This window comes from Balaenoptera musculus, chromosome 20 (assembly GCF_009873245.2).
Source record: "Balaenoptera musculus isolate JJ_BM4_2016_0621 chromosome 20, mBalMus1.pri.v3, whole genome shotgun sequence".
NCBI lineage: Eukaryota > Metazoa > Chordata > Mammalia > Artiodactyla > Balaenopteridae > Balaenoptera > Balaenoptera musculus.
In genome coordinates, this window is record NC_045804.1 from 12,039,555 (window position 1) to 12,066,359 (window position 26,805).

General features: G+C 60.6%; 3 protein-coding genes across 9 annotated transcripts in view; 1 reads left to right on the top strand and 2 right to left on the bottom strand.

Annotated features, from left to right (window-relative positions):
• Positions 1–301: 301 nt before the first annotated feature.
• Positions 302–6,261, top strand: FSCN2 (fascin actin-bundling protein 2, retinal). Of its 2 annotated transcripts, none has more exons than XM_036837756.1 (5): positions 302–1,154; positions 4,626–4,782; positions 5,223–5,344; positions 5,715–5,882; positions 6,019–6,261. In XM_036837756.1, the coding sequence occupies exons 1-5, from the start codon at positions 329–331 to the stop codon at positions 6,222–6,224; spliced, it is 1,479 nt and encodes a 492-aa protein (XP_036693651.1). In that variant the 5' UTR covers positions 302–328; the 3' UTR covers positions 6,225–6,261. The 2 variants fall into 2 exon arrangements, with proteins under 2 accessions (XP_036693651.1, XP_036693650.1); XM_036837755.1 differs by having other exon boundaries at positions 329–1,154; positions 5,223–5,436; positions 5,720–5,882; positions 6,019–6,224.
• Positions 6,262–8,426: 2,165 nt separating this feature from the next.
• FAAP100 (FA core complex associated protein 100) lies at positions 8,427–18,683 on the bottom strand. 5 transcript variants are annotated; one of them, XM_036838134.1, is made up of 10 exons: positions 18,445–18,683; positions 18,131–18,249; positions 16,307–17,268; positions 14,952–15,108; positions 13,640–14,412; positions 13,410–13,546; positions 12,033–12,149; positions 9,944–10,030; positions 9,387–9,524; positions 8,427–9,080 (listed from the first exon to the last, which is right to left on the bottom strand). In XM_036838134.1, exons 1-9 carry the CDS (start codon positions 18,607–18,609, stop codon positions 9,393–9,395), a joined length of 2,649 nt encoding a protein of 882 aa, XP_036694029.1. In that variant the 5' UTR covers positions 18,610–18,683; the 3' UTR covers positions 8,427–9,080; positions 9,387–9,392. The 5 variants fall into 5 exon arrangements, with proteins under 5 accessions (XP_036694029.1, XP_036694030.1, XP_036694033.1 ...); XM_036838135.1 differs by having other exon boundaries at positions 8,427–9,083; XM_036838138.1 differs by lacking the exon at positions 18,445–18,683 and adding an exon at positions 17,729–17,851.
• A 2,841-nt stretch (positions 18,684–21,524) lies between these two features.
• NPLOC4 (NPL4 homolog, ubiquitin recognition factor) overlaps positions 21,525–26,805 on the bottom strand; it is a 57,489-nt gene continuing 52,208 nt past the window's right edge. For both annotated transcript variants that reach the window (XM_036836131.1, XM_036836132.1), the window contains one exon: positions 21,525–23,882. In XM_036836131.1, coding sequence (XP_036692026.1) covers positions 23,725–23,882 — 158 coding nt within the window. In that variant the 3' untranslated portion in view covers positions 21,525–23,724. The remainder of the gene's footprint in view (positions 23,883–26,805) is intronic.

A 26,805-nucleotide genomic window follows, 5' to 3' on the forward strand; every position in this document is an offset into this window, starting at 1 on the left:
CCGGCCCTGGGCTCTGGCCCCTGGGCAGTCCGGGAGTGGCTGAAATCCAAGCTGGGGTAACGAAAGGCTGCTGCTGTTCCTAAGCCGGCACAGCTCTGATCCGCCCTCCCACCCGCCCTCTGCTGCCCGCTGGCCATGTAAGAGCTGCCTGGGCCCGTGACCACTGGTCAGAGGCAGCATCCGATCGGGCAGCAGGTCCATGACGCCAGCTGGGCCTGGGGGCCACGGGCCGACCCCATCGAGCCAGGCCTCTGGGGGACCTCGGGGGCCGTGAGCACACAGAGAGAGCTTCCCAGGCCCCTCTTGGGGACCTCAGCCAGGCCCGAAGATGCCCACCAATGGCCTGCACCAGGTGCTGAAGATCCAGTTTGGCCTCGTCAATGATACTGACCGTTACCTGACGGCTGAGAGCTTTGGCTTCAAGGTCAACGCCTCGGCACCCAGCCTCAAGAGGAAGCAGATGTGGGTGCTGGAGCCAGACCCGGGCCAGGGCACAGCAGTGCTGTTTCGCAGCAGCCACCTGGGCCGCTACCTGTCAGCCGAGGAGGACGGGCGCGTGGCCTGCGAGGCGGAGCGGCCGGGCCGCGACTGCCGCTTCCTGGTCCTGCCGCAGCCTGATGGGCGCTGGGTGCTGCAGTCGGAGCCGCACGGCCGCTTCTTCGGCGGCACTGAGGACCAGCTGTCCTGCTTCGCCACAGCCATCACCCCGGCTGAGCTGTGGACCGTGCACCTGGCCATCCACCCGCAGGCCCACCTGCTGAGTGTGAGCCGGCGGCGCTACGCGCACCTGTGCCCGCAGGAGGACGAGATCGCGGCGGACAGCAACACACCGTGGGGCGTGGATGCGCTCGTCACGCTCATCTTCCAGAACCGGCAGTACTGCCTCAAGTCCTGCGACAGCCGCTACCTGCGCAGCGATGGCCGCCTTGTCTGGGAGCCCGAGGCTCGCGCCCGCTACACACTTGAGTTCAAGGCGGGCAAGCTGGCCTTCAAGGACTGTGACGGCCGCTACCTGGCGCCCGTGGGACCCGCAGGCACGCTCAGGGCTGGCCGCAACACACGGCCCGGCAAGGACGAGCTCTTCGACCTGGAGGAGAGTCACCCGCAGGTGGTGCTGGTGGCCGCCAACCACCGCTACGTGTCAGTGCGGCAAGGTAATGAGGGTGCGGGGCCGGCCGTGCTCTCAGTGTGGGGCTCGTGCAGCTGATGGGTGGGGACGTGTGTGTGGCAGCACACAGCGTAGGTGGGCGGGCCGTGGGCCACGTATGGGGTCCCTGCTGAGCCTTGGGCCCGCTGGACAGCTACTGGATGCAGGCTGGGCAGCGCCCAGCGGGAGGTGGTGGAGGCCCAGGCCAGCTGCTATGAGGCGTAGGAGGGCAGGCCCCGCCCACACTGGGCTGGCCCCCTGCCCGCCCCTCCCCTTCCCTTCCATCACCCCACTTCTGAAATTTAAAGGGTTTGGGAGGCGACTAAGGGCAGGGCAAGGAGACAGCAGGAGTGGAGTGGGGAGGGGCCTTGGGGTTCCTCCAGGCCAGGGGGATGCAAGCGGCCCCTCCAGGGCCTGGACTCCTTGGTGGGGAGACACTGTCTCTACCCAACAGGTGTGGCGTGGCTCCCCCCAAGTCCTGGATCATCGGTCACCTGCTTCATGTGACCGGTGGGCCCTTCCACATGTGATCACATGCCTGTGGGGTGAACGTGGGCAGTTCCTACTTCCCCTCGAAGAAGGTGAGGTCCCAGAGTGGCCCCAAGCTGCTTGGGTTCCTGGCTCTGTGCACCCAGGAGTGGCTGGGCACACCCTGACCCGGCTCACTGTCACCACCTGGTCCAGAAGGCAGAGCCCCAGCCCTGAGCACCTGGAGGGGTGGCCCAGCTGTGGCTCTAGGGGCCCCTGCCTGTAGTCCAGGTCTTCAAGGCCAGTGCAGAGCAGGGACCGGCATTCAGCAAACACCCCCAAGCACTTGCGGCATGTGATCGGGTCCTGGGGCATGAGGGAAGACAGACAGCCCTGGTCCTTCCCATGTCAGGTCCTACTGTCTGGCCACACCGCTTTCTGGCCTGGGCCAAGGCCCATATGCTTGGCTTGTCAGTAAAAGGTGGGCAGCAGTGTGAAAAAGCTTTCTCTGTGAGTCAAAGGAGATGCTGGATACAAAGTATTTGTCCCTGTTCAGCTTGTGAGTGAGTCTTGTGGTGGTAGTAGTGGGGATGGTGGTGAAGCTGGAGGTGATGGTAAGACCGGCTGTGGTAATAGAGACGGTGCTAGTGTTCTGCTAGTAATGGTGGTGGTGTTGACAGTGATGGAGATGGTGATGATGGTGGTGATGATGGTGGTGGTGAGGGATGGTAGCTGTATAAACCATTTTTCATTCTCTGGACTACCCTGCATCTGACCCCATCCCTTTAATGGGGGATGTCCCCCACAAAGGACCAGATTTGCCTCCCACTATAGAGGCCAGAGGTACCGCACATTCGCCTCCCTGCTTTGCTTACAATAAGCCTGAGGGCACAGGACCTGGCCCCGAGATATTCAGATGTTGACTTGGCTACCAGTCATTCGAGGAAGTGGAGTGTGGCATCTCAGTGTTGCGGGAGGAGGGGAGCGGTGCCACTAGATTCCAAGGTAGCTGTACTGGTGGCTTCTGTGGAGTGGTGGTGCCTCGGTCCTTGTCATTTTGCTGGTCAGGCAGCCCCCAAACCCGTCTCCTTCCCCCTGGAGTGTTTGTGAGCACCCTGGATTCTCCTGCCAATATTTTTCTTTTGCGGCCTCTATCAGCCAGGCTCTGCTTGTTTCTGCTGTGCCCGCTGCCGGCCCTCACTGATGTGGCATTGCTGCAGGGCCGCCCAGCAGGCAGTGTTCGTTGCTGCAAGTAACAATGGCCGCAAATTGGCTTAAGCCACAAGGACACTGATTATCTCACCTAAACGAAGTCTGGAGGCATGGGGGTGGTGGGATCCCCGGCAGGCACCATTGCCAGCTCAGTGGCATCACCAAAGTCCTCCACTCTTTCCTCTTCGAGGAACCGCTCTCCCAGGACAGCTCTGACCTCAGGCTGGTGCCCTTGTGGTCACAAGACGGCTGCTGCTGTTCCAGGCTCACATCCAGACAGGACAAAGTCCAAAGGAAAGAGGGGCACTGGCTCTTCTGTGTCTTCGCAGGAGTAAGGAAAGTTCTCCTGTAAATGCTCTCAGACACCCCTTCTTGCTCAGACACCCACCACTTGACCAATCCCTCCTGGAACAGTGGGGTCCACACTCTTTGCAGGCAAGCAGGACTCCGTGGAGCCTCTCCTGCCTCAAGGTCAGGGCCCCAGGAGCAGCCGGCTGTGTGAGATGGAGCCCCTAGGCTGCGTCCTGTCTGGAAGGGGTGTGTGGGAGGCAATGCTGGGGACACCAATGGCTTGGCCTCAGAGATGGGGGTGGAGGTGCAGCCACAGCCTTAGACCCCTGGCCTCGCTCCCCCCTTAGTCCCTGCACGGATGGCTCCCTCACCTCCTCAGGTCTGCTTCAGTGAGGCTGTCCCTGGCCAAAACCCACAGCATTCATGGGCACTGGATGTACCACCATTCTTGTTGTCCGCCGCTCCCCATGGACCAGTGCTAGAAGGGCAAGGGCCGCCATCTGTTTTGTTACTGCTGATCGCGGGCCCAGGGGCAGCTGGCGCTCACTTTGTTCAGTATTGCTGATGGGACGGTGGAATTGGCATTGAGAATGCTGGGCCACCTTCTTTGGCTCTGAGCAATGATCTGTGTAAGAAGGGAGACACACCCCAGCCTGGGGGGCTTTGGAGGGCACAGCCATGAAGGGTGACAGGTCCTGACCTCCACAGTCTGGGCTCTACCTACTGGGGGCAGGGCAGGACAGGATGTGGCCCTGACCCTCAGGCTCTGATGGGGGTCTGCCACACTCCCTCCTGCTCCCTCAGCTGGAGCCGCTGGACCCCAGCCTCAGGGGACCTCTGTGATCTGCCATATCTCTTGGAGTGGCCAGTTGCGATGGAACAGGGATGTGGTTTAAGGGAAGATACTGGGGAGGCTCCACCGCCTGCCTGCTGCACCCCACCCTGGTCATGGATGACCCCTTCGTCTCCCTCCCAGGAATCCCAGGCAGAGCCCCAAGTAGCCTTGCCCTCCCTCAGGGCTCTTGGGAGACCACGCACATGTGAGTGAGGGGCTGGGGGGTCCAATCCCTGCTCAGCGCCCAGGAGCAAACCCCAGGCCCCTGCTGTGTCCTGAGCCACAGCTGGGGAAGGACAGGGACCCCACTGTGTCCATCCAGTGGCTTAGGGGAGAGTTATAAATAGAGGCTGGTGTAAGTCCTGGGTCGAGAGAGCAGGAGCAAGCAGATTACCTGACGATTAGCAGAGGCAAGGGATTTGCTGGCACGGAAGGGCCTGGTTCCTGGAGCTGTGGTGGGAGCTGGGCAAGTACCTTTAGGGAGCAGTGTGTATGGGTCCATGACGCGCCCACATGGCCCTGGGGCAGAGCTCCAAATCTTCTAGAGTCCAGAGGGTTCTAGATGAGACCCCCGCTGACTTCAGGGTTGCCCCAAGAGCATGCCTCCCCATCCCTCTGCTCCCCACCCCACCCAGGGTGAGGCGTGAGGGGCTTCCCATCTCCTCCCTCCAGGGGTCAATGTCTCCGCCAACCAAGACGAAGAACTGGATCATGAGACTTTCCTGATGCAAATTGACCAGGAGACAAAGAAGTGCACCTTCTATTCCAGCACTGGGGGCTACTGGACCCTGGTCACCCACGGGGGGATCCAGGCCACAGCCACACAAGTGTGAGTGCACCATCCCCACCTCTATGACCATCTTCACCTCCACCTCCACCATCACCATCACCACCTCCACCATCACCATCTCTACCATCACCATCACCATCACCACCTCCACCATCACCATCACCACCACCTCCAGAATCACCACCATCACCACCACCTCCTCCACCAGCACCAGCACCAGCACCACCATCATCTCTATTACCACTACCACCTGCATCACCACCTCTACCTCAACCACGGGGACCACACAGCAGCCCAGCCAGGGAAGAATGCCCACTGGGGTGAGGGACAGCTCTTAATGGTGGTGGGGGTATCAGTGGAAGGCAAGTGCCTGTCCCTCCCCCTGAGGGGGTGGTACTGGACTTGAGGGGGATGGAGAGGCCTGACCCTGAGCCCCCACATCCTGCTCCTCTGAGGGGACCTTGACCTGTCCCTTCCAGTTCTGCGAACACCATGTTTGAGATGGAGTGGCGGGGCCGGCGGGTGGCCCTCAAGGCCAGCAATGGGCGCTATGTGTGCATGAAGAAGAACGGGCAGCTGGCGGCCATCAGCGATTTTGTGGGTGAGCACTTCCCTCATTCCCTGGGGAGACTGGGGCGGGGCCCTCTGCCTGGGAACGCGGCCAGCTTGGAGACCCTGTCCCCACAAGGGCTGGCCCCTCTCCCTCCCTGTGAAGCTGCTGCTGTCCACGACAGTAGTCATACTTGCTGGTCCAGATCATTGCTCTTGACGTGGGGGAGCAGATCCAGAGCACCCTGATCACTGCCGCACATTTGGGGAACCGAGGGCTCAACGGCCGCAGGCCCCTGGCTAAGGCCACATAAGGCAATGGCAGTGGCAGATCGAGGCACACAAGCTGACCAGTGAGTCCAGGCCTGGAGCTCTTCCAGGGGAGCCCCGTTAAGGCCCCTCAACCCCTTTCTTGCCATCAGGTGAGGACGAGGAGTTTATCCTCAAGCTCATCAACCGGCCCATCCTCGTGCTGCGGGGCCTGGACGGCTTCGTCTGCCACCGCCGAGGCTCCAACCAGCTGGACACCAACCGCTCCGTCTACGACGTGTTCCACCTGAGCTTCAGCGATGGCGCCTACCAGATCCGAGGTGCGGGCGTGCGGGATGGGGGTGGGGGGAGCGCGAGGAGCTGGGGCCCGGAGAGAGTGGGGGACGCCGAGGGGGATGGGGGGACCGCGGGGTCGGGAGCGAGCCGCCCGCCGACCCCGCTCCCCTTAACCCCCAGGCCGCGGCGGCGGGTTCTGGCACACCGGCAGCCACGGCAGCGTGTGCAGCGACGGCGAGCGCGCCGAGGACTTCCTGTTTGAGTTCCGTGAGCGCGGCCGCCTGGCCATCCGCGCCCGGAGCGGAAAGTACCTGCGCGGTGGCGCCTCGGGGCTGCTGCGCGCAGACGCAGACGCGCCGGCCGGGGTTGCGCTCTGGGAGTACTGAGTGCCGCCCTCCTGTCCCCCATTAAACCGTGTCTGTGACCAGCGGCTCGCGGGTCAGTGGCGCCGCTCGGGGTGGGGAAGGGTGTGCGCGGAGGGTCTGCAGGCTCGCTGGTCTCAGAGTGCTGCACAGGAGCGGTCCCTGGCCCCTCCGCCCTGGGGCTCCTGCGATGGCCACTGGACAACTACTCCCCTCCCCCCCCAATCCCTCATGCCCAGAAAATCCAAGGTCGGGGCTTGTCCAGGAGGGTCCAGCCGATTGAACGTCCCACAGCCCCATCCTGGACAGCCAGTCCCGGGCCTCCTCTTGTCCACCCCCCCACCCCGGGATTGTCTCTCCTTGGTGCACGTCTCCTCCCTAAGCCCGGGAGAGGGGACCCCCCCCACTCTACTCAGCAGGACCGGGGTGGGGGTGGGGGAGCTGGAAGGAGCCTGATCCCAGGCCCCAGCAAGTCAGGTAGGTCAGAGGGTCTTCGGAGTCTCCATAGCGCACATCACTGCTCCCTTCTCCAAGGGCAGGGTCTTAGGGAATCCTGGAAGCACCTGATGGAGAAGTGACACCCACCCGTCCCAAACAGGGCTGTGTGTGGTCAGCCATGGGGGAGAGGGCCCTCCTCAGCCTCTGCACCAGCCTGCTGCCACCCAGCCCCACCTAGCCTAGGAAGGGTGGATGACCGGGACAAGGCCCATGGTTTACCCATGTGCCTCCCCAAACCAGCTGGCACCCAAAACCCCCGTGTCCCCAAGGACCCCCACCCAGGGCAGTGTCTCTTATGGGCTGGGTAACCTTGGACCATTGGAGGTGGGAGTGGGGTGGGAGGCATGCCCCCTGGGATTGGCCTGGACCTTGGGGACTGGGGTGATGGAGGGCTGGGGGTACAGTCTAGAGCCTGGAGTAGGGGGAGACCACAGACACAGGTGACCTCACTGACCCTTCCCCTCAGCCCACACCCCTCTCCCCACCCTTGCCTGGGGCCTGAAGCCCCACCTCCAGTGAGTCTGGCCAGTGTGAGGCACTTTGGGAAAGGAGGGCAGCAAGGAAGGGGTGCAGAGCTGGTTCCAGAGGAGAGTGGACACATATGGCCAGGGAGGACAGGAAGGGGTGAGGCATCCTGGGGGTGGGGAAGACCAGCAAGGACCCCTCCCCAGTCTCTCCCCAGGGCCCCCCTTGGCTGGCTCCCCGCCTCGCTGGGCTCCCCTCACCTTAGGGATGAAGAAGGGCTGGAAGCCAAATGGGCCAACACACTTCAAGGTGGGCTCCAACTGACCCTGCAAGTACCAGACGCAGGAGCCTGGCCCCGGAAGGAATGAGTGATTGTCCTGAGCTGTGGTCTGCACTGCCCCCTGGTGGCATATGGGACAGGAGGGTTGGGGGCCCATCTGCAGGGCACTCTTGCCCTGAAAGAAGCTGGCACCAGTGTTCAGGTGCTCCACAGGGTGCCAAGGAGGGGTCTCCTCTTTGCTGACCTTGGCCAGTGTACTTGGCTTGAGACAATCGCTGAGTGGAGCCCGCATGGCCTGGGGCAGCAGCTGGAGAGGGGAGGCAGGGAAGAGTGCTTGGGGGTCCCTTTGGGCTGGACTGACCACTCCATCCTCCCCCGTGGCACTCAGGGAGGTGACAGAAAGACGACCCTCAGAAACAGCCGGGGACAGGACTAAGGGGGTACAGGCCCTCCGCTGGCTGGGCCACAGCTCCCCTCCAGGCTGCGTTAGGACCAGCAGAAGCTGGAGGTGGACTGCTTGCTCATCCTTGGAGAAGGCAGCTGTCACACTGCTCCCAGCAAACTCAGGGACAGAAGGAACAGGACAGTACTGAGTGGGCTGGCCCCCCCCCCATCCTCCCTCCCACCCTGAAGAACCCTTCAGTGCTGGGTCCATGTGGCGATCAGCCACTCTCCCAGACCCCAACTCGGAGCACCCCACCAGCCCCTCTCCCTCCATGGAGGGCGACGAGGAGGTGGCCTTGGTCCTCCTGGGCAGGGACCCTCATGGCCTGAACGGCCCTGCAGAGACCACTTCACCCCAGCGTTGAAGCTTCCTGCTGGCCTGAGGGCCCCCTAGGGGTCAGTTCAAGGCTCATCTGGGCCGTGCAGTGGCCACCAGACTTGTTGGGGGCTTGGAGCTGGGGGCGTGTCCAGGAATCCAGGTCAAAGCTGCCACCAGGCTGAAGGGGGAGGGCTAAAAAACAGCCAAGGCCAAGGCAGAGCACCAGAAAGGGTCATTTTTTGAGGCAGGGTGCCTCGAAGGCCCTGCACGCACAGCAGGAAAGCACCGTGTGAAGTCTGGGGGAGAGACACCCTCCCCAAAAGCACCGGAGCCACACCAGGGCTGCTGTCTGCCCCCAGGGACCCTTGGAAACAATGCACAGTGCTGGGCGCTGGGTGTGGCCCCGGCCGGAGGCACCAAGTTGTTGTTTTGGCCACAGGGCACCTGCAGGAATGCCCCCTCCCCCACAGTCATTGTGCTTTGGTCACAGGGAGCACCCTCCCACCCGGTAACCCCAGCGGCTGCACAGAAGCGGGGCCGAGGCACCCAGAGCGAGGCAGTTGGACAGGTGTGGACAGTGCTGGACAACAGGTCTGTGGGTGGGCGGGTGGTGCTGCCAAGAGGGGCAGCCCTGGGCTCTGGGCACCACGGTGGGAATGCGACAACCACCAAAACACACCGCCCGAGGCTCAACCCAGAAGCCCTGTCTCTGCGGCCTCTGCAGGCCGCTAGGGCAACAGTGCTCCTGCTCTGGAGTCTGGACCCCATGGCCGGGGCCCAGCTTCTGAGTGGAGGGATGTCCGTGATCCAGCCCCGACGTTCTGGGTGGGAGGCGGCCCAGCGGTGTCGAGGTTGAGCGCGGAGGCCGTGGCAGCTGCTGGAGGAAAGGAAGCAGTGATGCAGGAGGACAAGCAGGCCCCTGCCCAGCGGGGTCACGGACCGCCTCGCTACCCTGACACACCTGCTAAACGAGCTGCCTCTTCTGAGCACACCCACCCGGGGGGCGCCAGGTGGCCATCTGGGGGGCCGGCTGCACTCACCCCAGACCTTCCCCAGCTGTAACCAGGCCCACAGTGCCGCCCAGGTCAGGAGACAGGTTTTCTCCATAAAACCACGAAGGTACTGTGAGTTGTTAGAGGGGCCGGAAGCAGGGACAGAGCTGGGGCGGGGTGGGGCCTACCTGGCATCACAGCAGGAGGAGGCTGGGGCTGCGGAGCTGCCTGTACACCTGCAGGAGCCTCTGGGCGGTGGTGCAGGAGCTGGCTTCGTCCTCTGTGCACAGCCGGTCCCGCAGGGTCTGCACCTCCCGCAGCAGCGTCTACAGGAGGGAATGGGCGGCAGCAGCTAGGGCCCCACCTTGCCACTGGGCATGTCAGCGGGTCCCTCTGGGGGACACCCTCCACGTGCAGATCCTACTCGGACTGTGGTAGGTGGCCCAGGAGAAACACTCATCTGTGGCCTTAATGTGATGACCCCTCGGGACAGGAGGCGTGGCTGGGCTGAGGGAAGACCATGTCCCCAGGGGACAGGCGTGTCCTAGCCAATGTGGGACAGGTTGGAGGAGTGGCCGTGCCCACTCTGTCCCCACCTCACCCCTGCAACAGGAGCCCAGACCCGACTCGGCTGTGAGGACTGGGAGGCCCTGCCAAGCTGGGCAATACCCCAGTGCCTGTGTGTGTCCCCAGAGGAGCCCAGGCTGGTGGAAGGTTCAGGGCACGGATCCCTGAAGGACCTCACCTCATGGTTGGCCTGGATCTGGTGGAGATACTGCAGGCGGAGGTCAGGCGGGCTGGAGCCCCGGGCAGCCTGCTCCGTGACCAGCCTCTGGGGGGACACAAGGGGCACACGGCTGGAGAGGGTGCTTCTCCCATGTGTCCCAAGGTAGCGCCCAGGGCTCCTGGCACCTGTCCTCCAGCCCACAGAGCCAGGTGGCCCTTCCCCCTCCCCGAACCATCCATCAGGCCTCCCTGCCTCGCCCCCAGTTAACCTTCACCTCAGGCGGCAGGGCACACGAACCCCAGCCTGATGATCATTTACTTGGAAGTAACTTTCTTCTCGGCCCTTTCCCCTTACTACCCACCTCCTACCGCCACCCCTTCCCCATCCTTGGCCTCAGGCCTTGGCACCGCTGTTCCTATCTTGGCCCACGAGAGGGCTGCTTCACGTCCTGCTTTCTGGAGGCAGCCTGGCCAGCTCTCAGGGCTGGACCCAAGCTTGCAGACGGATCCAGGAAGCAAGGCTCCCGCTGGCCTCTGGGGCAGAGCAGAGAAGAGACCCCGACACCCCAAGGGGCAGCAGGAGATGCTGCCAGTGGCAGAAGCTGCACACCTGACAAGGCCGCCCAGATTCCAAGCGGCCAGGTGAATGAACGCCGGTTGTCATGAGAACACTCCCGTTACACAGCACAGTGTCAGCAGACGGAGGACAGAGGTCTGCAGCCCACGAGAAGATTCCCATCAAGGGCGTGTCCCCAGTGTTCCACTGGGGGCTGAATCATGCCTCCCAAATTCACACTTGGAAGCCCCAGCTCCCAGCACCCCCGATGACTGTTTGGAGAGAGAGTCTTCACAGATAATCAAGTTAAAATGAGGTCACGTGGGTTGGCTTTAATCCCACAGGACTGGTGTCCTTCTAAGAAGAGATCAGGACACGGATATGCAGAGGGATGACCATGTGAGGACATAGGGAGGAGTCGGCCATCCATGCGCCCAGAAGAGAGGCCTCAGAAGGAACCACCCTGCGGACACCTGGATCCCTGTCTCCAAAGTGAACGCAGTGTGTCCCGTCTGCGGCACTTTGTTCCAGCAGCCCCAGGACACTAACTCCCCTTCTTGCTGGAAGTCTGGTCGGTACGCTCCTCCCCCAGCTTCTCACTAACTGTCCACCTCTCAACTGCCGCGCTCAGCGGGTCTGGAGACAGCCCTGCTTGTTTCAGGCCCGGCAAGAGCAACACGGGGCGCCCTCTGGGGGAGAGAAATGCAGGGGTGGGAGCTCTGCTCTGGGGACAGGGGACTCCTGAGCCCGGGCGTGAAGCCATGGATGTGCCACAGCGGGGCCGTCACAGCAGTGCCTGAGGGGGACCTCTGGTCACGGCTTGGCCGCCAGGCTCGCCTGGGTGCACTGGTAGGTCTAGAACAGCAGCCTCGGATCCCTGGCGGAGCTTGGACTGCAGGTTCTCCGACTCTTGGGGTCTGGGGTGGGGCCTAGGGACGTGCACCAAGTTCCCAGGTGAGGCTGACGCAGAGTCCACGTTTAAGGAAAAGCGCGGGAATCAGTTGACAGCTGCCACCTTGGACCCCTCTGCGCAGCCGAGGCTGCACACACGCAGAACAGGCAGGAGATGGGCCACCTGACCCTGCGCCCAGCCTGCCAAGGGCACCAGCTGACAGGCTTCCCTCTGGAACACAAAGACCTCCCCTCAGGTCCTGGGGCTGCAGCCCCAGTAGCCGCACACGGCAGTGAAGCAGCAGGAAGGGCCCCTGGGGCTGTGTGTATGGGAGGGGCTGGCTACCAACTCCCGCTTTCTTGGCAAAGACGTGGAGGCCCAGACTAGCAGACACCTGGTCCTGGGGCCCGAGCCTGGCCTTTCCATGCAAGTGTAGAAGAAATCTCACGCTGGTCGCCAGTGGACTGTCTCCCTTTAACCACGTGTGCTCACAGGCCACTGGGAGCTACTGCCAGGAGGGTGAGCAGCAAGTCCCCAACCCACCTCCCAACCGCCCACAGCTTACCTGCAACCCCGGGCAGGAAGCCACAGACCACCAGGGTCCTGTGTCCCCAACACCCCACAGAGACTTCCCAAGCAAGCCCATGATGACCGACAGACCTGCAAACGCCCAACGATGGCGTGGTGTGCCCTGCACATGTTGGCCAGAGAGGAGCTCTCCACCTGGATCTCCATGGCCTGGATGGGCCCTGCTGGGCACAGGTCGGTCACGGCCACCTGCAACACACAAGGAGCCTCACTGGCCATCCACAGCCCTGCCCTGCCCGAGGGCAGCGTGGCCAGCAGGAGTGTCCAAGCTGGCAGGGGCATGTGAAGCCTGGGCTGCCCCTCTACATCCCACTGTGGGCAAAGCTCAGGGGACTCCCGGGGCTGGATCTCCACACTCAACATGAGTTTTCACCTGAAGAACCAGCTAGCCAAGCAAAAGCAAAGCTGCTCCTTTGGAATATCTGTCCAGGAAGACCCCTCTTCCCTCAGCATCCAGATCCGTGGCACTCATTCCAGAAACAGTGCCTGCTGTGGCTGCACCACCACGGACAGCCCACACCCGGACCCACCCATGGCCCACACTGTGCATCTTGAGGCACTGGACGGCAGGGTCAGGGTTGCAGGTGTGAAAACAGGGAGGAGGCTGGGCAAGTGAGGTCAGCCCAGTGCCCTCCAGCCAAAGATGAAATCTGGCAAAGATGGGCGAGAGCCAGGACACAAGGCAAGACCCCAGGGGCCTAGAGACCTTAGGAAGGACACTGTCCCTGGCAGCTCTTCCTTCTGGAATCGTGGGATGCACTGGGGCACCCACCCCTCTCTGCCACCTGCAGAACCACCACCAGGCCCCAGGGACACCTGACCTTGACACTGACTAGTCGTGGCCTGACCTGAAAGGGCTGTCCAGTGGGCAGCCTCCACCCACCACCCTCAGCAAGGCGTGCCCGGCCACACGGGATGCTCCGCCAGAGCCTCCAATGCTGTAGCACGAGGGTCTGCTGGACATGACCCCGAGGCTGCCAGGAGGGTCTCGGGAAGGAAGGTTTGTGCGAGGAACGGGGCTAGAGGACTGAGCTCCACCTTGGTGTCTCAGCGGCCCCTGCACATGGGGCGCCTGTGATGGGGCCTGGCACCCTGGTGGTCTAGGGGTTTAGTGGCCTGGAGCCTGGAGTCGCTCGTGCTGCCCCTGGGAGTACAAGTGAGCGACCCGCTCGGGCTGGCTGTGAACTCCAGCAGTACGCAGGGCAGGGGCCACGCGTTGAGAGCGCTGGACAGGGTGGTACTCATGGAGACCTGGCTGGGAGCCGACGCTGCCCCCGGCCCCACGAAGGCCACCCCATCACAGCCCGCCTCTCGAACTCGGATGCGTCGGAATCCTCTGGAGGGTGGGCCCCAGAATCTGATTCCTCTCGAGCAACCCAGGGACCCTACTCAGAACTGCTGCTATCGAGGCCGATTTCCCCACAGGCAGGACAGCTGACCCCTGCTTGCCTCGCGGATGATGAGGTGGACATCAGTGCCATCTGGGGCCACTCCCTGGACAGAGGACAGTGCTTGGGCCCTCACGATGTCTGCGGCGGCATTCTCGGCAAGGAGCCACTGCAGGGTGGCACAACACAGGGACACGCCTGGAGGAGAGAGGTGCGGCTGTGAGGCTGAGCAGATCCTGGGAGAGAGAGGAAGGGCTCCAGGCCTCAGCGAAGCCAGCTGGTGCCACCAACCTGCGTGACTGTCCCCTAAGGTGGCCCTGAGCAGCTCTGCCGACACCTTGATGGTGGCCACTGACGGGGGCAGGTACTTGGCCCGCAGGGACGCTGGTCCTGCCGGCTGGCTGACTGGCCCGCAGCAAGTTCCCAGGAAGGTGTGGACGGGGTCTCTGGCAGGGCTGAGTGGGCCCAGGGCCTGCGTGTGGGGTGCAGCCAGGCCGGGGAAGCGCAGGCCCTGCAGCATGTCCACTGTGTGCTCGCTCAGGGGCAGGCACACGCCCTCCTGCTCAGGCAGGACGTCAGGGGTGCATTCATTCGAAGGGGGGTCCTTGAAAGGGTCCGTGAGGGCAAGGGCCCCACCCACGACCTCCCTGAGGCTGTAGAAGAGCGCGCAGGACACGGTCACGGGCAGGTCAAGTGCACCGTCCTCTCCCGGGCCCAGAGGCAGCGTCACCTCACGCTGACCGCCAGGGCCGAGCTGGTCCACGGGGATGGTGTAGGTGATGGCTGAGACAGCCGAGTCCAGGTCTAAGGCCTGGGAGCTGCGGAGCACCTGGATGCACAGGGCCCAGCCCCGGTCCAGGCTGAAGCCACTGCTGTTCTCCAGCAGGCACGTAGCTGTCAGCATGTCCTGCAGCTGCAGGCGGCTCCAGGAGGTGCTGATGGTGCAGGAGATGGGCCTAGGACCCTCCCGGCTCGACAGCAGGGCGCAGCTCACGTTCATGGCTTCGTTGAGGCAGGTCAAGGCCTTGTCCCGCTGGTCAACCGCCTTCTTCAGAGAAGACACTCTGGAAACAGACATGGCTGCTGAGGGAGGGCCCAGACCTCGTTCTTCCTCCAGCATCAGGTGAAGAGCCCCCACCTCAGGGGCTCCTGTCCTGCCCATGCAATCGTCTGACCCAACCTCCTTCTCCAGCAGCAGAGGATGGAGCTGGGGCAGCCTGTACTTGGCAGCCTGGCCTCGCCCACCGGGCTCACGGAGGCTTCACCCCCTTCAGGGCCACTGAGCCAGCGGTGCCCACGGTGGCACTGGCCACCCCCAACGTGCTCCCCAACGTGTTCCAGGTCAGCTCCTTTGCTCCTCTGTGGTGCCACCGTGACATCCCAGAGGATGGCAGGCACGCTAGAAATGACCCTAAAACCACAGGGGCTTGGCGCCCACAGCTGGCCTTTAGTGCCATCTTTGGCCAGGCAACACAACATTTGGGGCTATCGCGGGGGCCAGAGGCAAAGTAACAGGTCTGTCCCGGACCAGCGCCACCACCCAGGACACCGCCTTCCGTGGACACCATGCCAGCCTCTGCCCGAGCCTCAGCCCACTGGTCACCTCTCAGAGACAGTGCCAATTCCAGACAGCAACTCCTTAATTTTTTGGCCAGCATTCGCCGAGGTCACTCTGGTGGGGTGAGGCGTCTCAGAGTGCGGGTCCAGGCTGCAGGTCATCAGCCGGCCTTTGGCAGACAGGGCCAGGAGCTCAGCACCCCCTGCAGGTGGACACACGTGGGGCCTGGTCAACAGGCAGGGAGGGGCATGCTGCTGGGAACATGCAGCAGTTCCCGGGACTCAGATAACTGTTGGCAAAACACCTGTGCCCAGGTGAGGAAAAGAGGGTTCTAGAGACATCCCTGAAGAGCCTGGGGCGTGTCCTGGGCTGGACACATGCTGTGAAGGACCCTCCCTGGGACAGGGTGTCAGCACAGCAGAGACGTCACCTTATACATGGACAGGACTAAAAGGGACCAGACAAGGGCCATCAAATCAGCTGGGTGCATCCCCCCCTCAACAGCCCCCCAACCCCCAGCAAAGCTGCTCTGAGATTTCCTAAGAGAAGCAGGTGCTACACAGGTCCCAGGCCTCCTCCACTGGCCAGTCGGCTCTCACTGGGGCCTTTCTGGAAGCCTGCCGCCTCTCCTCGACATCTTTCTGTCTCCTTTCCCACTCCTGGCCTACCAGGGAGCTCCCCGGGAAACAGGCTCCATCTCCTGTGACCTGCTGGTTCTCCAAGTCCAGTACCACTAGGCCCTGAGACCCGCCCAGAGGTGTGGCTCCCCCATTCCCTGCCACATGTGTCTCTCTTTCCCTGTGAGAGAGACAGCAGTCTTTTCACTTCAAAAGCATTTCTTTCATATCGAGTGTGGTCCACGGTAGGCCTTACAGTGTATTCTCGGGCTATCTTAAGGGGAATATGCGCTAGGGGGAGGGGGGCTCTTATCCCTCTCCCCTAACATTGGGCAAACATGGCTGAAACTCCCTCCGGTTCTGTCTGGGGAGAACACAAACATCAGAGCTTGGCGATGCCCCCTGCCTTTGGTGCAGGGTGGACTCGTTGGAGGCCACATGGTAAGTAAGTTTCCAAAAAAACATAAAGGTTTGACCTGAACTGATTTGAATTTCCATTGCACTACTGGCCATGGGAAGATGCTCTTGCCCGGGGTCACTCAGGTGCAGACCCTACCCAGGCAGAGTGGCACAGCCCCGCCCCTAAACCCACCCAGGACCCCAAGACAAGGAGCATCAACCACGAGGCTATGCCAGAGGAGGGTGGGCCTGCCCGGGCAGTTTTACAGAGAACAGGAATGAGGCAGGGAGAGGAGGATGGCCAGTTCACAGGGAGGAGACATCAGAGCGGAGGCTCCACCCACCCCATGGCTTTGGTTTTTAGCTTTCAGCCGTGGTTCGTACCTTCAGGCGCCCTAGATGACACAGAGAGGGTGACGACGCTGCAGGCACTCAAGCTGGCTGGACACAGCAAAGAGGGCAGGCCTCCTGGGGCCCTGTCACGCTGCGTGAGGTCCCAGGGGGAGCTCTCCTGAGCCAGGTCCACTACACAGAGGTCCGAGGGGGTGCTGTGGTACACATGGCCGCCCCTGCCGCGGGCCGCACAGAGCACAGGCCCTGGGAGGCTGTACTCCCGCAGCTCTGGCACCAGATGCCCTGCCTCGTCCCAGCTGGCCTTGATGGCCAGTGCCCGGCCATGGTGACCGAGTGCCACCAGGCAGTCACAGTACGCGTCCTCCACGTCCTCGGACGGCAGCTCTGTCCTCAAGGCTCCAATGAAGATGACAGGCTCCTCCAGGTGATGGAGGATCTTGACAAGGGCCTTCGGATCACCAGGGGCAGACCTGGAGGTGACCAGGGTCTTGAGGACCACACAGCAGAGCTGGCCATCGGGGAGACCGCAGAGGATCACGGGCGACTCCAGGAGGGAGGCATCGGATCCAAAGAGTAGCCCAAAGAGGGGCCCCTCCAGCATGACGCCCCCAGAGCCCCACGGGTGGCCATGTGGGGCCCTGGAGCCTGGTGGTGACGCACAGCACAGCACTGGGAGGAAGCGGGGGGCTGTGGGCTCCCCCAGGCTCCCAGCTGGGGGGGTGCAGGTGGACAACTCCACCTCTCCAATCTGGCCTCCGGGCCTAGGGTCCTCCCCTGGACATGGACGCTCAAACACCTGCACCTTCCACTGGGTGGGGCCCTGTGCCAGGGTGATGAGCACGTCATCGAGCACGGTGAAGGCATGCAGTGTGGCACTGGGGAGCACACAGGTGTCTGGGTGCACGGGGATCACAGGGGCAGGGAGCTCATCGACCTGCCCATCCTCACTGTCTTGGTCGTCCCTGTCATCCTCGTCATCCCGGCTCACAGACCTTTGAGAACACAGGCGAATGTCAGTTACAATGCTCACAAGCTCCCTTCATGACAGCCTGCCACTGACATGATGGGCCTGGGGTCTGTACAAGGAGCGATCTCAGTGACTGTTATAGCCACCAGGGAGCAGCTGGCATGCCACAGTGCCTCCCACCTGCTCCACGGACTGCTTTGCTCCCCACCAATCGCCCAGGGACACGTGCATAATAGGATCTACCAAGCCTTCCAGAAATGTGGTTTGGACAGAAAATTCTCATCAGTGCAGAACTGTCAGACCCCCAAGGCCTCGGCTGTGAATCACACCTGCTATCTTTTTATCTTCTAAACCAGTAGTGAATAGGTGCCCGAGTCTAGGCTCTAGGCTCTGCACTGGTTAGGCTCTGCACTGGTACTGGGGGGCGGCGGGGGAGGGATGGTGAAACTCCTTTAACCACTGACTCCGGGTTCACAGAGACCCACCTCATAGGTGTGTCATGCCTGACCCACCAAGGCCCATCAAAGCCAAAGGGGCAGCATCCTGCTCCCGGCTGCAGACTCAGCCGCTTGAACCCCGTTTACTAAGAATTCTCTGTGAGCAGGAGCCTGTTAGAGAAGGCAGGTGCTGAGGACAGGGGCCCCCAAGACTTCAGAGCTGGCCCTGAGCCCACCATCCCCACCCTGGAGGCCTGGTGAGTGCTCATTCTGAACCCAGTCCAGGGGTAAGCGGACCGTATAGGTCACAGGGGCAGTGTTTGAGGAGGGCAGGGAAGTACCTACCAGTCAGGGACAGCGAGAAGCCCATCTGAGGCCATGTCCGCCTCAACCCCGGAGAGGCAAGTGTGGACCCGCCCAAAGCAGTGCCGTCCAGCGACCATGCCTCACCTGCTCGCCTGGTCCAAAGACAAGCAATAGATGCCGCTCCGAGCGCACAGGACGTAGAGCGCCCTGTGAAGGGCCAGGAGCTCCAGGTGCCACACCTGACCGGGAAACTTGTACACGGCCTGGACGTCCGGGGAGAAGGCAGAGTGAGACCGGGCGCGTGGGGCCCAGGAGAGGTGGAGTACAAACTCCTCAAATACGCCGGGCCTTCGGTGGATTCCCGCCCGGCCCCGCCCCCTCCAGGGCCCAGGGCCCTGGACCCCCGCTCCGCCCTCTCCCCCGGTCCCTGGCCCCTCCCCGGCCTGCCGGGTGCTCACGATCAGCAGCCGCCCCTCCCGGTCGTAGACATAGACCAGCTCGCTCCCGGTGGACAGGAAGACCTCCGCCCCGTGGCACAGCACGCGAGGCTTGCCCGCCGCCAGGCCCCCGAGCGGGCAGCAGAAGCCCGCCAGGTATTCGACCCGCGGCGCGAGGCCAGCCATCGTGGGGTCACCAGGGAGCCCAGCCACCGGAGGGGTCTCGGCCTCGCAGCGCCGGTGCCGGGGGCGGGGCGGGGCGCGGCGCTTTACGGCCGCCCAGGTCGCAGCGCGGTCTCCGCCGTACAGCGGCGTGGCGGGGGCGGGGGCGGGGCTGGAGCCGGGGGTGGGGCGGGGCCGGAGCCGGGGGTGGGGCGGGGCCGGAGCCGGGGGTGGGGCGGCTGCGAGTCAGGTCTTAAGAGGCTCCGCGGGAGCCCGGGCCCCTGGGCTGAAGGGGACGCCATTGAGGTAAAGCTAGTGGACATAGAACGGTTTGGCAAAGGGCCAACGTGTTTAAAAGCCAAACACGGGAAGCCCAAGGGCCTTGGTCTCTCCACTCGTCCGTCCTCCCCCGGGGCTCCATTGGACCCGCCCGAAGTCGCGCTTCCCTCGTGCGCCCGAGGGCCGGGCCGGCTCCCGGACCCGGGCCAGTACACTGGCTTCCCCAGGGTGGCGGCCCGTCAGAACGCGTCTCCTCCGAGCGGACGGTGCACTCCTAAGTCGACCTTCTAGCGTTTTGCGGGGCGGTTGGATCTGTGAATTCCAGGAGGGGGCGGGCAGCGTCAGGTCTTGCCACTTCCACAGGCGGGGGGTGGGGGGGGTGGGGCTCTCGGTCTAGGGATGAGTCTCCTACCTCTGAGCTGCGGAGCCACACCCACGCCTACCCCGTCCCCGGGACACTGCCGCGTCTGAGCTTAACATGGACAGAAGTGTCCCTTCTTTCATGCCTGAATGAACTGTCTGTGGGTGTGTTGGTCTGAACGGACAGTGGGGAAAAAGGGTAAGCCAGAGGAATTCTGGGTTGAGGGCAGAAAACCATGAAGAAAATGACTGGCTGGGCCTTGGTAAGGGGGCCAGCTCACCAGCAATCAGCCTGGAGGGTCAGGGTGAAGACAGGGCAAGACACCTCTCCTTCCCAACACTGTCCTCCAAGGCTTTGGGGAGAGGGGCCAAGAGTTCTCCGAATGAGACTGAGACCCAGAGCGACCCTGAAAGGTGCCTGCAGACAGGTCAATCACACCCCTCTCCTTTAATAAGCCAGTGGGAGAGTCTCCAAGGTCAGACACCCATGAATGAAAGAGGCATCTGGAGGGGTGTGGCCAGACAGGGCAAGTTGAAGGAGCCCAGCTGCCAAGTGTTTTCTGGGCTTGAGTTAAGCTGACCTCACCAAGGCTGGTGTACCTGCCAAAACAAAGAACCAGTAGCAAAAGTTCTAATTCCCCTTGTTGAGGTTGGTGCTCAACCCCCAGGGCAGTGGACAGCTACTGTTCCAGTGTTTCTGGGTTGGACCCAGCATCAGTATGGCATTTGCAGTCTGTCCTTTGCCCTCTCCTGAGACCAGCTCCCATGTGGCCTTTGGAACTAGAAGTGAGGACATGCTCCTTTCAAGAGACACACCACTCTGAATCCCACCTCCACCCCCCACACCCCCAACCTGAGTGCACAAATGTTCTTGGCTGGTCTTCTGACCACCAATCCTTGTGGGCCACATGCTCACACCAATTCCCAACCTGGCCCTCTCAGACTATTTTCCAACACCAAGGGAACTACACTGGGATTGTCCTAGAGAAAATGACCGCATGGGGAAGTGCATCTGGGAGGTGGGCTAAGCTGGCCAGGCCTCACCTCCCAGGTTCAGCCCTGACTGGCCAGGCACTGTAAAGTTGGTCCCTCCTCTGTCCCACTCCCTTCTGCTCAGGGGGGCTAGCAGGCTCCTGGCCCCAAGTCCAGGCAAGACCCACACTCTGTGATACAAGGATTTATGACCATCAACAGTCTATCTAAACAGCGAGGGGGCCCTGAACGCTGATCCCCCTGGAGGTTACAGAGCAAAGGGCTTAGCCAGCTCAGGGGTGATGTGGAGTGAGGGGCCCCTCATGTGGGTGTACATGGAAGGCCTGTGGCAGGAGGCCTGTGAGACAGCAGAGCCTGCTGTGGACAGTCAGTGGTCTCTATGCCACACGTGGGGGCTACATCTTCCCAAGGACAAACCACCACCAGACAGCATTAGGGGTGGGGAGGGACAGGACACAGCACGTGCAGGGAAGCTGCAGGCTGTGCCAGGCACTTATAGCAGCACAGCCTGCCAACATGTTGAACATGCCAGGAAAGGGGGTGGCAGGACCCCGCGTTATTTCCAAGCAGTACACTCCACTTGCTTGATTTCAGGGGCAGGGATGATGTTCCAGAACCTCATCACTTCACAGAACCAACAAGGTCAGCAGCCTGAGCCACAGAGAGGGCAGGACACTGCTGGTAAAAGTAGGCAAGCTCAGGGACAGGACTGGAGCCAGGTGCTGAGGGCCCACCCGCCCCAGTCCAGAAGCTAGGCTGGGCCTGCCTCTCCCCAGGGCCCCTTGGATATCAGTGGGCGGTGTTTCTTATATACTTGTTCAGAAAGCGATAAGCCAGTGGCCAAAGGACAGAGTGGGTTGTAAGGTGCGTGTGAAGGCTGGTAACTGAACATCAGGGGGAGCACCCCCTGGCTGTCACTCGACAAGTGTCCCCTCCAGGCCTTGCTCCCCTTGCATCTGTGCAAGTCTAGGGGCTTCTGGGCATTATCCTTCACCTGCTGCCTGGTGGAGTGCACCTCACCCCCCACGCAGAGGCCAGGAGCAGCCACATGGCTGACGGAAAAGGTGCAGAAAAGGCATGGCGGGAGGCCAGGCTCTGCTCCTCCAGTGGACGTTACACTGGGAGTACAGGGCCGAGGAGCCTGGGCAGGAGGAGTGGGTCTCTACCCTTCAATACTCTAAACATGTCAGCAGAGAACAGTGATGTGTGGAGGGGAAAGTCATCAAGTCACCTGACAAGGTAGGCAAGTCAAGGCTCAGGGCAGGGAGAGGCCTTGGGGCCCAGGAAGGACAAACAGGGCGCTGGCGGTCGCTTCAGGTGCTTTTATTGGTTCAACTGCAGGGCTGGAGTCCAGGCAACGCTACTGCAAACCCAACCGACACACACCTGCAAGCCCCAAGTGGGAGCACTGGGAGCAGACTGGTTGGTGGAGGCCGGGCACCTAGTCCCCCCTCACTGAGCTACGGTGCCTGGTGCCTGGTGCCATGAGAGGGTGTGTCCACACAAGGGCAGGTAGGGTGAAGGTGGAGACAGGGGCCTCTCCCCTATGCAAGAGGAGATGGCTAAGCTGCCTGGGCCCGAGCCTGCTGGCAGGGTACCCCCACTCCTTATGTTGACCCCCGACTCTCTTTGGACAAAATAAAGTGCATTACTGAACAAAGAGTGACTCAAAACCAGAAGCAGAGAAATCACAACACTTTTTCTTTAGCTAAAAGACAAAAGGAAACGAACTATGCAGATGCCAGAACTTCAGGGTGAGTAGGACACTGGTCAAAGAGAAAAGGAAATTAGCTCGGTAGATAAAGACCAGAGCAAGTACAGGAGGAACGGTGGGGGCCGCGAGGTCTGAGGTCAGCGCCCTCCTGCTCCCCCTGCAGACTCACATCTGATCAAAGGAGCAGATGACTTGGGCCAGATGGTCCTCCCAGCTTGCTGGCAGGTGGCCACAGATGAACTGGGGAAACAGGGGGCTCTGCACCTCCTGCCCCCCAGAACAGACCCGCTGTAGCCAGACCCAACCCCACTGGGCACTTGGTGTCCCACGCCAGGTGGACCTGGAGTGCCAGGCACAGCCCTTGCCACAGGTGAACACATGCCCAAGTGCTCTCTGTTCACAGGCCAAAGGCGAGGGAGGGTCACACAGGCTTGCCTCCTGCCCTAGGACAGAGACATGAAGTCCCCAAGCAGCCTGTGTCTGGGTCAGCCTCTCCCATGGGTGGGTGCAGTGCAGCTCAGAGATACGGCTCTTGTTAAGGCAAAGAGGCATCAGGATGTCCATGGCTCCTGGAGAAAGGCCAGACCGGAGCCCAACCACAGAGGAAACGCAGGGACCCCAGAGCACATGCAAAGTCTGACCACAACCTTTGTCCTGGGATAGCCTGGACCCATACCTCAGCACAGTACGTACTTTCCAACGTCCCCGCAGCAGCCCCACAGCTGCTGTACTGTGGCCTGGCCTGTACTGGGGCCACATCACCGTGCCAGAGGCCAGGGTCCGGGCAGGGCAACAGGAAGGAATGGTGTGTGGGGTGAAGGGGACCAGAGCTTCCAGCCCTGCCTGGGCCACCCAGCTCACCCCATGCAGGCCTGGTCAGCAGTGCTGGCCCCCCCAGGGAGGCTGCCTGCTCAGTGGGAGCCAGCACTAGGTTCCTGCTTGGACTACCTGGGTCTGCACCTGTCCCAGCCGTGTGGCTTGGCAGGAAAGTCTCAGGCACTGAGGTTCATTTGTGAGAAGACCTGACTGTGGGTCCCCCGTCCACCCATCCAGCCTGCACACACCTCCAGGGACTCATTAAAGGAGGGACGAAGGTGGAAACTAGTCTCTCACTCTCCTTTTATGCAGTTTTTATCTTAAAAAAAATAAATAAAAGTCTTCTTTGCAGGAATTACTGATAACTGTTATTACAACCAAAGCAGACTTTAAAATCCCCCCTGGACGCTGGGTGAGAGCAGGAAAGGGCGGGCAGCAGATTCACCTGCAGACCAAGCGGACGGGAGACCAGCGAGCCCGTGGCCACGCATTTCCACCGCACGATGGCTACTGGAAGGGGAAGAGGTGGCCCTCACAGGCAGGGTCTGCCCCAGAGCAACGGGGTACAGAGGTCACCAAGAGCTCCCAACCAAAAACATGGGAGGGGCAGGAACCAAAAGCATCCAAAAGGAAGGAAAAAAGAAAGCTGGATGGTGCCAGCAAGCCCTCCCACCCCCTCAATTCCAGGTGATGATTTAGAGGCACCTAGTCCTTCCACCACAGTGGGAGCTGCTGCAGGGCATCCGGATGGGGCCGTATGGCGCCTCCAGCAAGAGACTGCTATCAGCCCCAGAGCACCAGCCTGGCTCTCTCCCTCCAGGGAAGCCTGGTGCTGAGAAGCTTCATGGGTCAGAGACCCCCAGGGCAGCCGCCCCCGCCTCGCCTTCAGGGCTGCCTGCGGTGGGGCATGGCTGCAACAACCCTGGCTTCAGAGAGGGCTAGGGTGGGCCCAGTCTGGGCAGCAGGGCCCAGGAGCCCTAGGTCCTGGGGAGGCTGCACATCTCGCAGTGGCCGGTGCCTGGCTGGTTCATGAAGGTGCAGTGCTGACAGGCCCACATGGCGGCCGAGGTGGTGTGTGCAGAGCCCCCGACGGCTCCGTACTCGTGGAGGCCTGGAAGCTGCACACCGACTGTGCCTGTGGAGCAGGAAGAGAAGCCGTGTTCATCATTTCTGTACTGGGAAGCTGTCCCACCCCATCTGAGAGCTCTGCACAGCTGCTTATCAGGGTAGGAGTGGACTCTAAAAGCAATTGCTGCGGGCGTGGACAGATGCGGCTTGAGAGCCCTACCGTGGGTTCCCTGCTCAAACACAGAACCCCGATAAGTAAAGCTGCTGTCTGCAGAGCGGAAAGCTGTCAGCTGTGGCCACTCATGCACCTGCCCACCCTCCTTGCTTGCTGTGTCAGTAGTTCCTTCCTTCTCACTGCTGAGCAGTAGAGCTCGGTCTGAACACCATCCCCTGGTTATCTATCCCCCTCCTGATGGACAGATGGGTCATTGCCAGGTTTGAGCCATTGTGAACAAAGCTGCCATGAATATTCTTAAACAAATCTTGGTGTGGATCTGTGTTTGCATGTCTCTTGGGTAGCAGTGGGCTTGCCGGGTCATCCTCACTGGGGCGTGCGAGAGCTCCAGCTGCTCTGGGAGCTCGTGAGCACGCGATGCGGCCGGTGTTTGCATCTCAGCCACCCTCAAGACGTGTAGTGGTACCTCGTTTAGTTTTCATTCTTCTGATGACTGATGGTGACCATCACTGTAATTCTTTTTATGGAACATCTTCTGTGGAATATCTTCTCCCAGTCTGTTCCTTGCCTTTTCAAGTTTTTGACAGCATCTCTCGATGAGCCCAAGTGTTTCATTCTGATAAAGTCCAACTGACCAATCTTTTTTTTTTTTTTTTAAATAAATTTATTTATTTATGGCTGCACTGGGTCTTTGTTGCTGCGCACAAGCTTTCTCTAGTTGCGGCGAGTGGGGGCTACTCTTCGTTGCGGTGTGTGGGCTTCTCACAGCAGTGGCTTCTCTTGTTGCAGAGCATGGGCTCTAGGCCTGTGGGCTGCAGTAGTTGTGGCACTTGGGCTCAGTAGTTGTGGCTCGTGGGCTCTAGAGCACAGGCTCAGTAGTTGTGGCGCATAGGCTTAGTTGCTCTGCAGCATGTGGGATCTTCCCGGACCAGGGCTCAAACCTGTGTCCCCTGCATTGGCAGGCGGATTCTTAACCACTGTACCACCAAGGAAGTCCTGAACAATTTTTGTTTGTTTTAATATTTATTATTTATTTGGTTGCACTGGGTCTTAGTTGAGGCTTGTGGGCTCCTTAGTTGCAGCACGTGGGCTCCTTACTTGCGGCAAGCAGATTCCTTACTTGTGGCATGCAAACTCTTAGTTGCGTCATGCATGTGGGATCTAGTTCCCCAACCAGAGATCGAACCCAGGCCCCCTGCACTGGGAGCGCGGAGTCTTATCCACTGCACCACCAGGGAAGTCCCCAAATGACCAATCTTTTATGGTCAGTGTTTTTCTCTGTCCTACCTCAAGGTTCTGAATATATTCAACTTGTTTTTTTGTGTTTGTTTTTTTACAGAAATCTTGCTTTACAGTTGTAGCTCTTACCGTTAGAGTCTATGACCCAGCCTGTATTGATTTTATATGTGGGGTGTACTGTAGAAGTCAAGGTTCATTCTGCCCACATAGATATCCAGTTGTTTTGTCACATTTTCCTGAAAAGGGCATCTCCTCATTTAATTGCTCAGGTGCCCTTGTTATCACCCAATTCTCTCCGTCTGGACCATCAGTCTATTTATTCTCATGCCAACAGCATCCAGCCTTAAACACAGCAACCTTTTACTACTGAAAGCAGGCAGTGCACGTCCTCCAGCTTCATTCTTCTTTTTCCACGATTGTCTTCTAGGCCCTCTGCATCCCCAGATAAATTTTAAAACTTCTTCCCCATCCTCCCCCTGCTAGCTAGCTAGCTAGCTAGCCAGCCAGCTAAATAAATAAACAAACAAATAAATGAATGACTGTATGTATGTATGTATGTATATAAAACTGACATGTTAAAAATATCTTGTCTTCCAGTCCAGACAATGGGATTTCTTTCCCATTTGCTTAGCTCTTCTTCTGGCAAAGTGTTAAGTTTTCAGCAAAGAGCTCTTACGTAGCTTCCACTGACTATGTCCCGAGATCTCTCATGGTCTGTGACTCTGCATTTGTAAAGGGTACTCTATTGCTAATTTGTGTTACCAACCCTATGCAGTGACTGGAATTCCACGAGTAGTGTTATCTGTTGACAGCATTTGACAATCATGTAGCACTTTTTTAGCAAAGTGAGTGTCGGTGAACACCAGGTGCTCTCCCAACAGAGGCTGCAGGCAGCAGGTCCAGACAGTGTCACCCTGCTGCCGGAGGACTGACGCCTGACTCGGGCTTGGGTTTCCTCCCACCCTGTCTAAGTATGAGGCATGAAGCCAATGGGACCCAGCTCCCATGGGGTCGCTAGCTTTTCATTAGTGTCTAATGGGGATGGCAAAAGCAAGCCAAATGCTCAGACTGAAACCTTTCCTGATCTAGTTTTCCTTTCGCCCAACTGGGCCAATGCTTGTCCAGGATAACCTCTTAGCCAACCCGCCCCCTGTTCCGGCTTCCCTGTGTGCACTTTCTGGGCTGTGAGAGAGGGCTCCAAACTACTAAAGCTGCTGCAGTCAATGTTTGTGTGTGAAGCATCTGAAAAATAACACCAGGGGCTTGGAGAGCCCAGTACGTGGGAGAGTTGGACCAGGTGCTGAGATCCTGGCCGGCACCTCACCACTGTCCACCCAAGGACACAAGGCCGTGGGCTTCGCTGTAGGGAATTTGGTGGGAACAATGGGTCCTCTGTTTCAGAACGTGAGGGCAAGAAGAGTACATGGCACATCCTGCCCTTTTACTGTTTGGTTGTCAGAATCGTATAAAAAGAAAACTTAAGAAGAAGAACGACACAATGAATACCAAAGCTCCTCAACCCCTAAGCTTCTAGGTACTTAGTGTCGAGAGAAAATAAGAACCCTGCTGGACTCCC

Excerpts from the sequence above, each read along its gene's own strand:
- FAAP100 (XM_036838134.1), bottom strand. The coding sequence starts at position 18,609 with ATGGCTGGCCTCGCGCCGCGGGTCGAATACCTGGCGGGCTTCTGCTGC. Across the intron at positions 18,250-18,444 it reads GGGAGGGGCGGCTGCTGATC|GCCGTGTACAAGTTTCCCGG; the intron begins GTGAGCACCCGG and ends CCGGACGTCCAG. Across the intron at positions 10,031-12,032 it reads CCATCGTTGGGCGTTTGCAG|AGGCTGGTCACGGAGCAGGC; the intron begins GTCTGTCGGTCA and ends GTGTCCCCCCAG.
- FSCN2 (XM_036837755.1), top strand. The coding sequence starts at position 329 with ATGCCCACCAATGGCCTGCACCAGGTGCTGAAGATCCAGTTTGGCCTC. Across the intron at positions 5,437-5,719 it reads CCCTGTCCCCACAAGGGCTG|GACGAGGAGTTTATCCTCAA; the intron begins GCCCCTCTCCCT and ends CCATCAGGTGAG. Across the intron at positions 5,883-6,018 it reads TGGCGCCTACCAGATCCGAG|GCCGCGGCGGCGGGTTCTGG; the intron begins GTGCGGGCGTGC and ends CTTAACCCCCAG.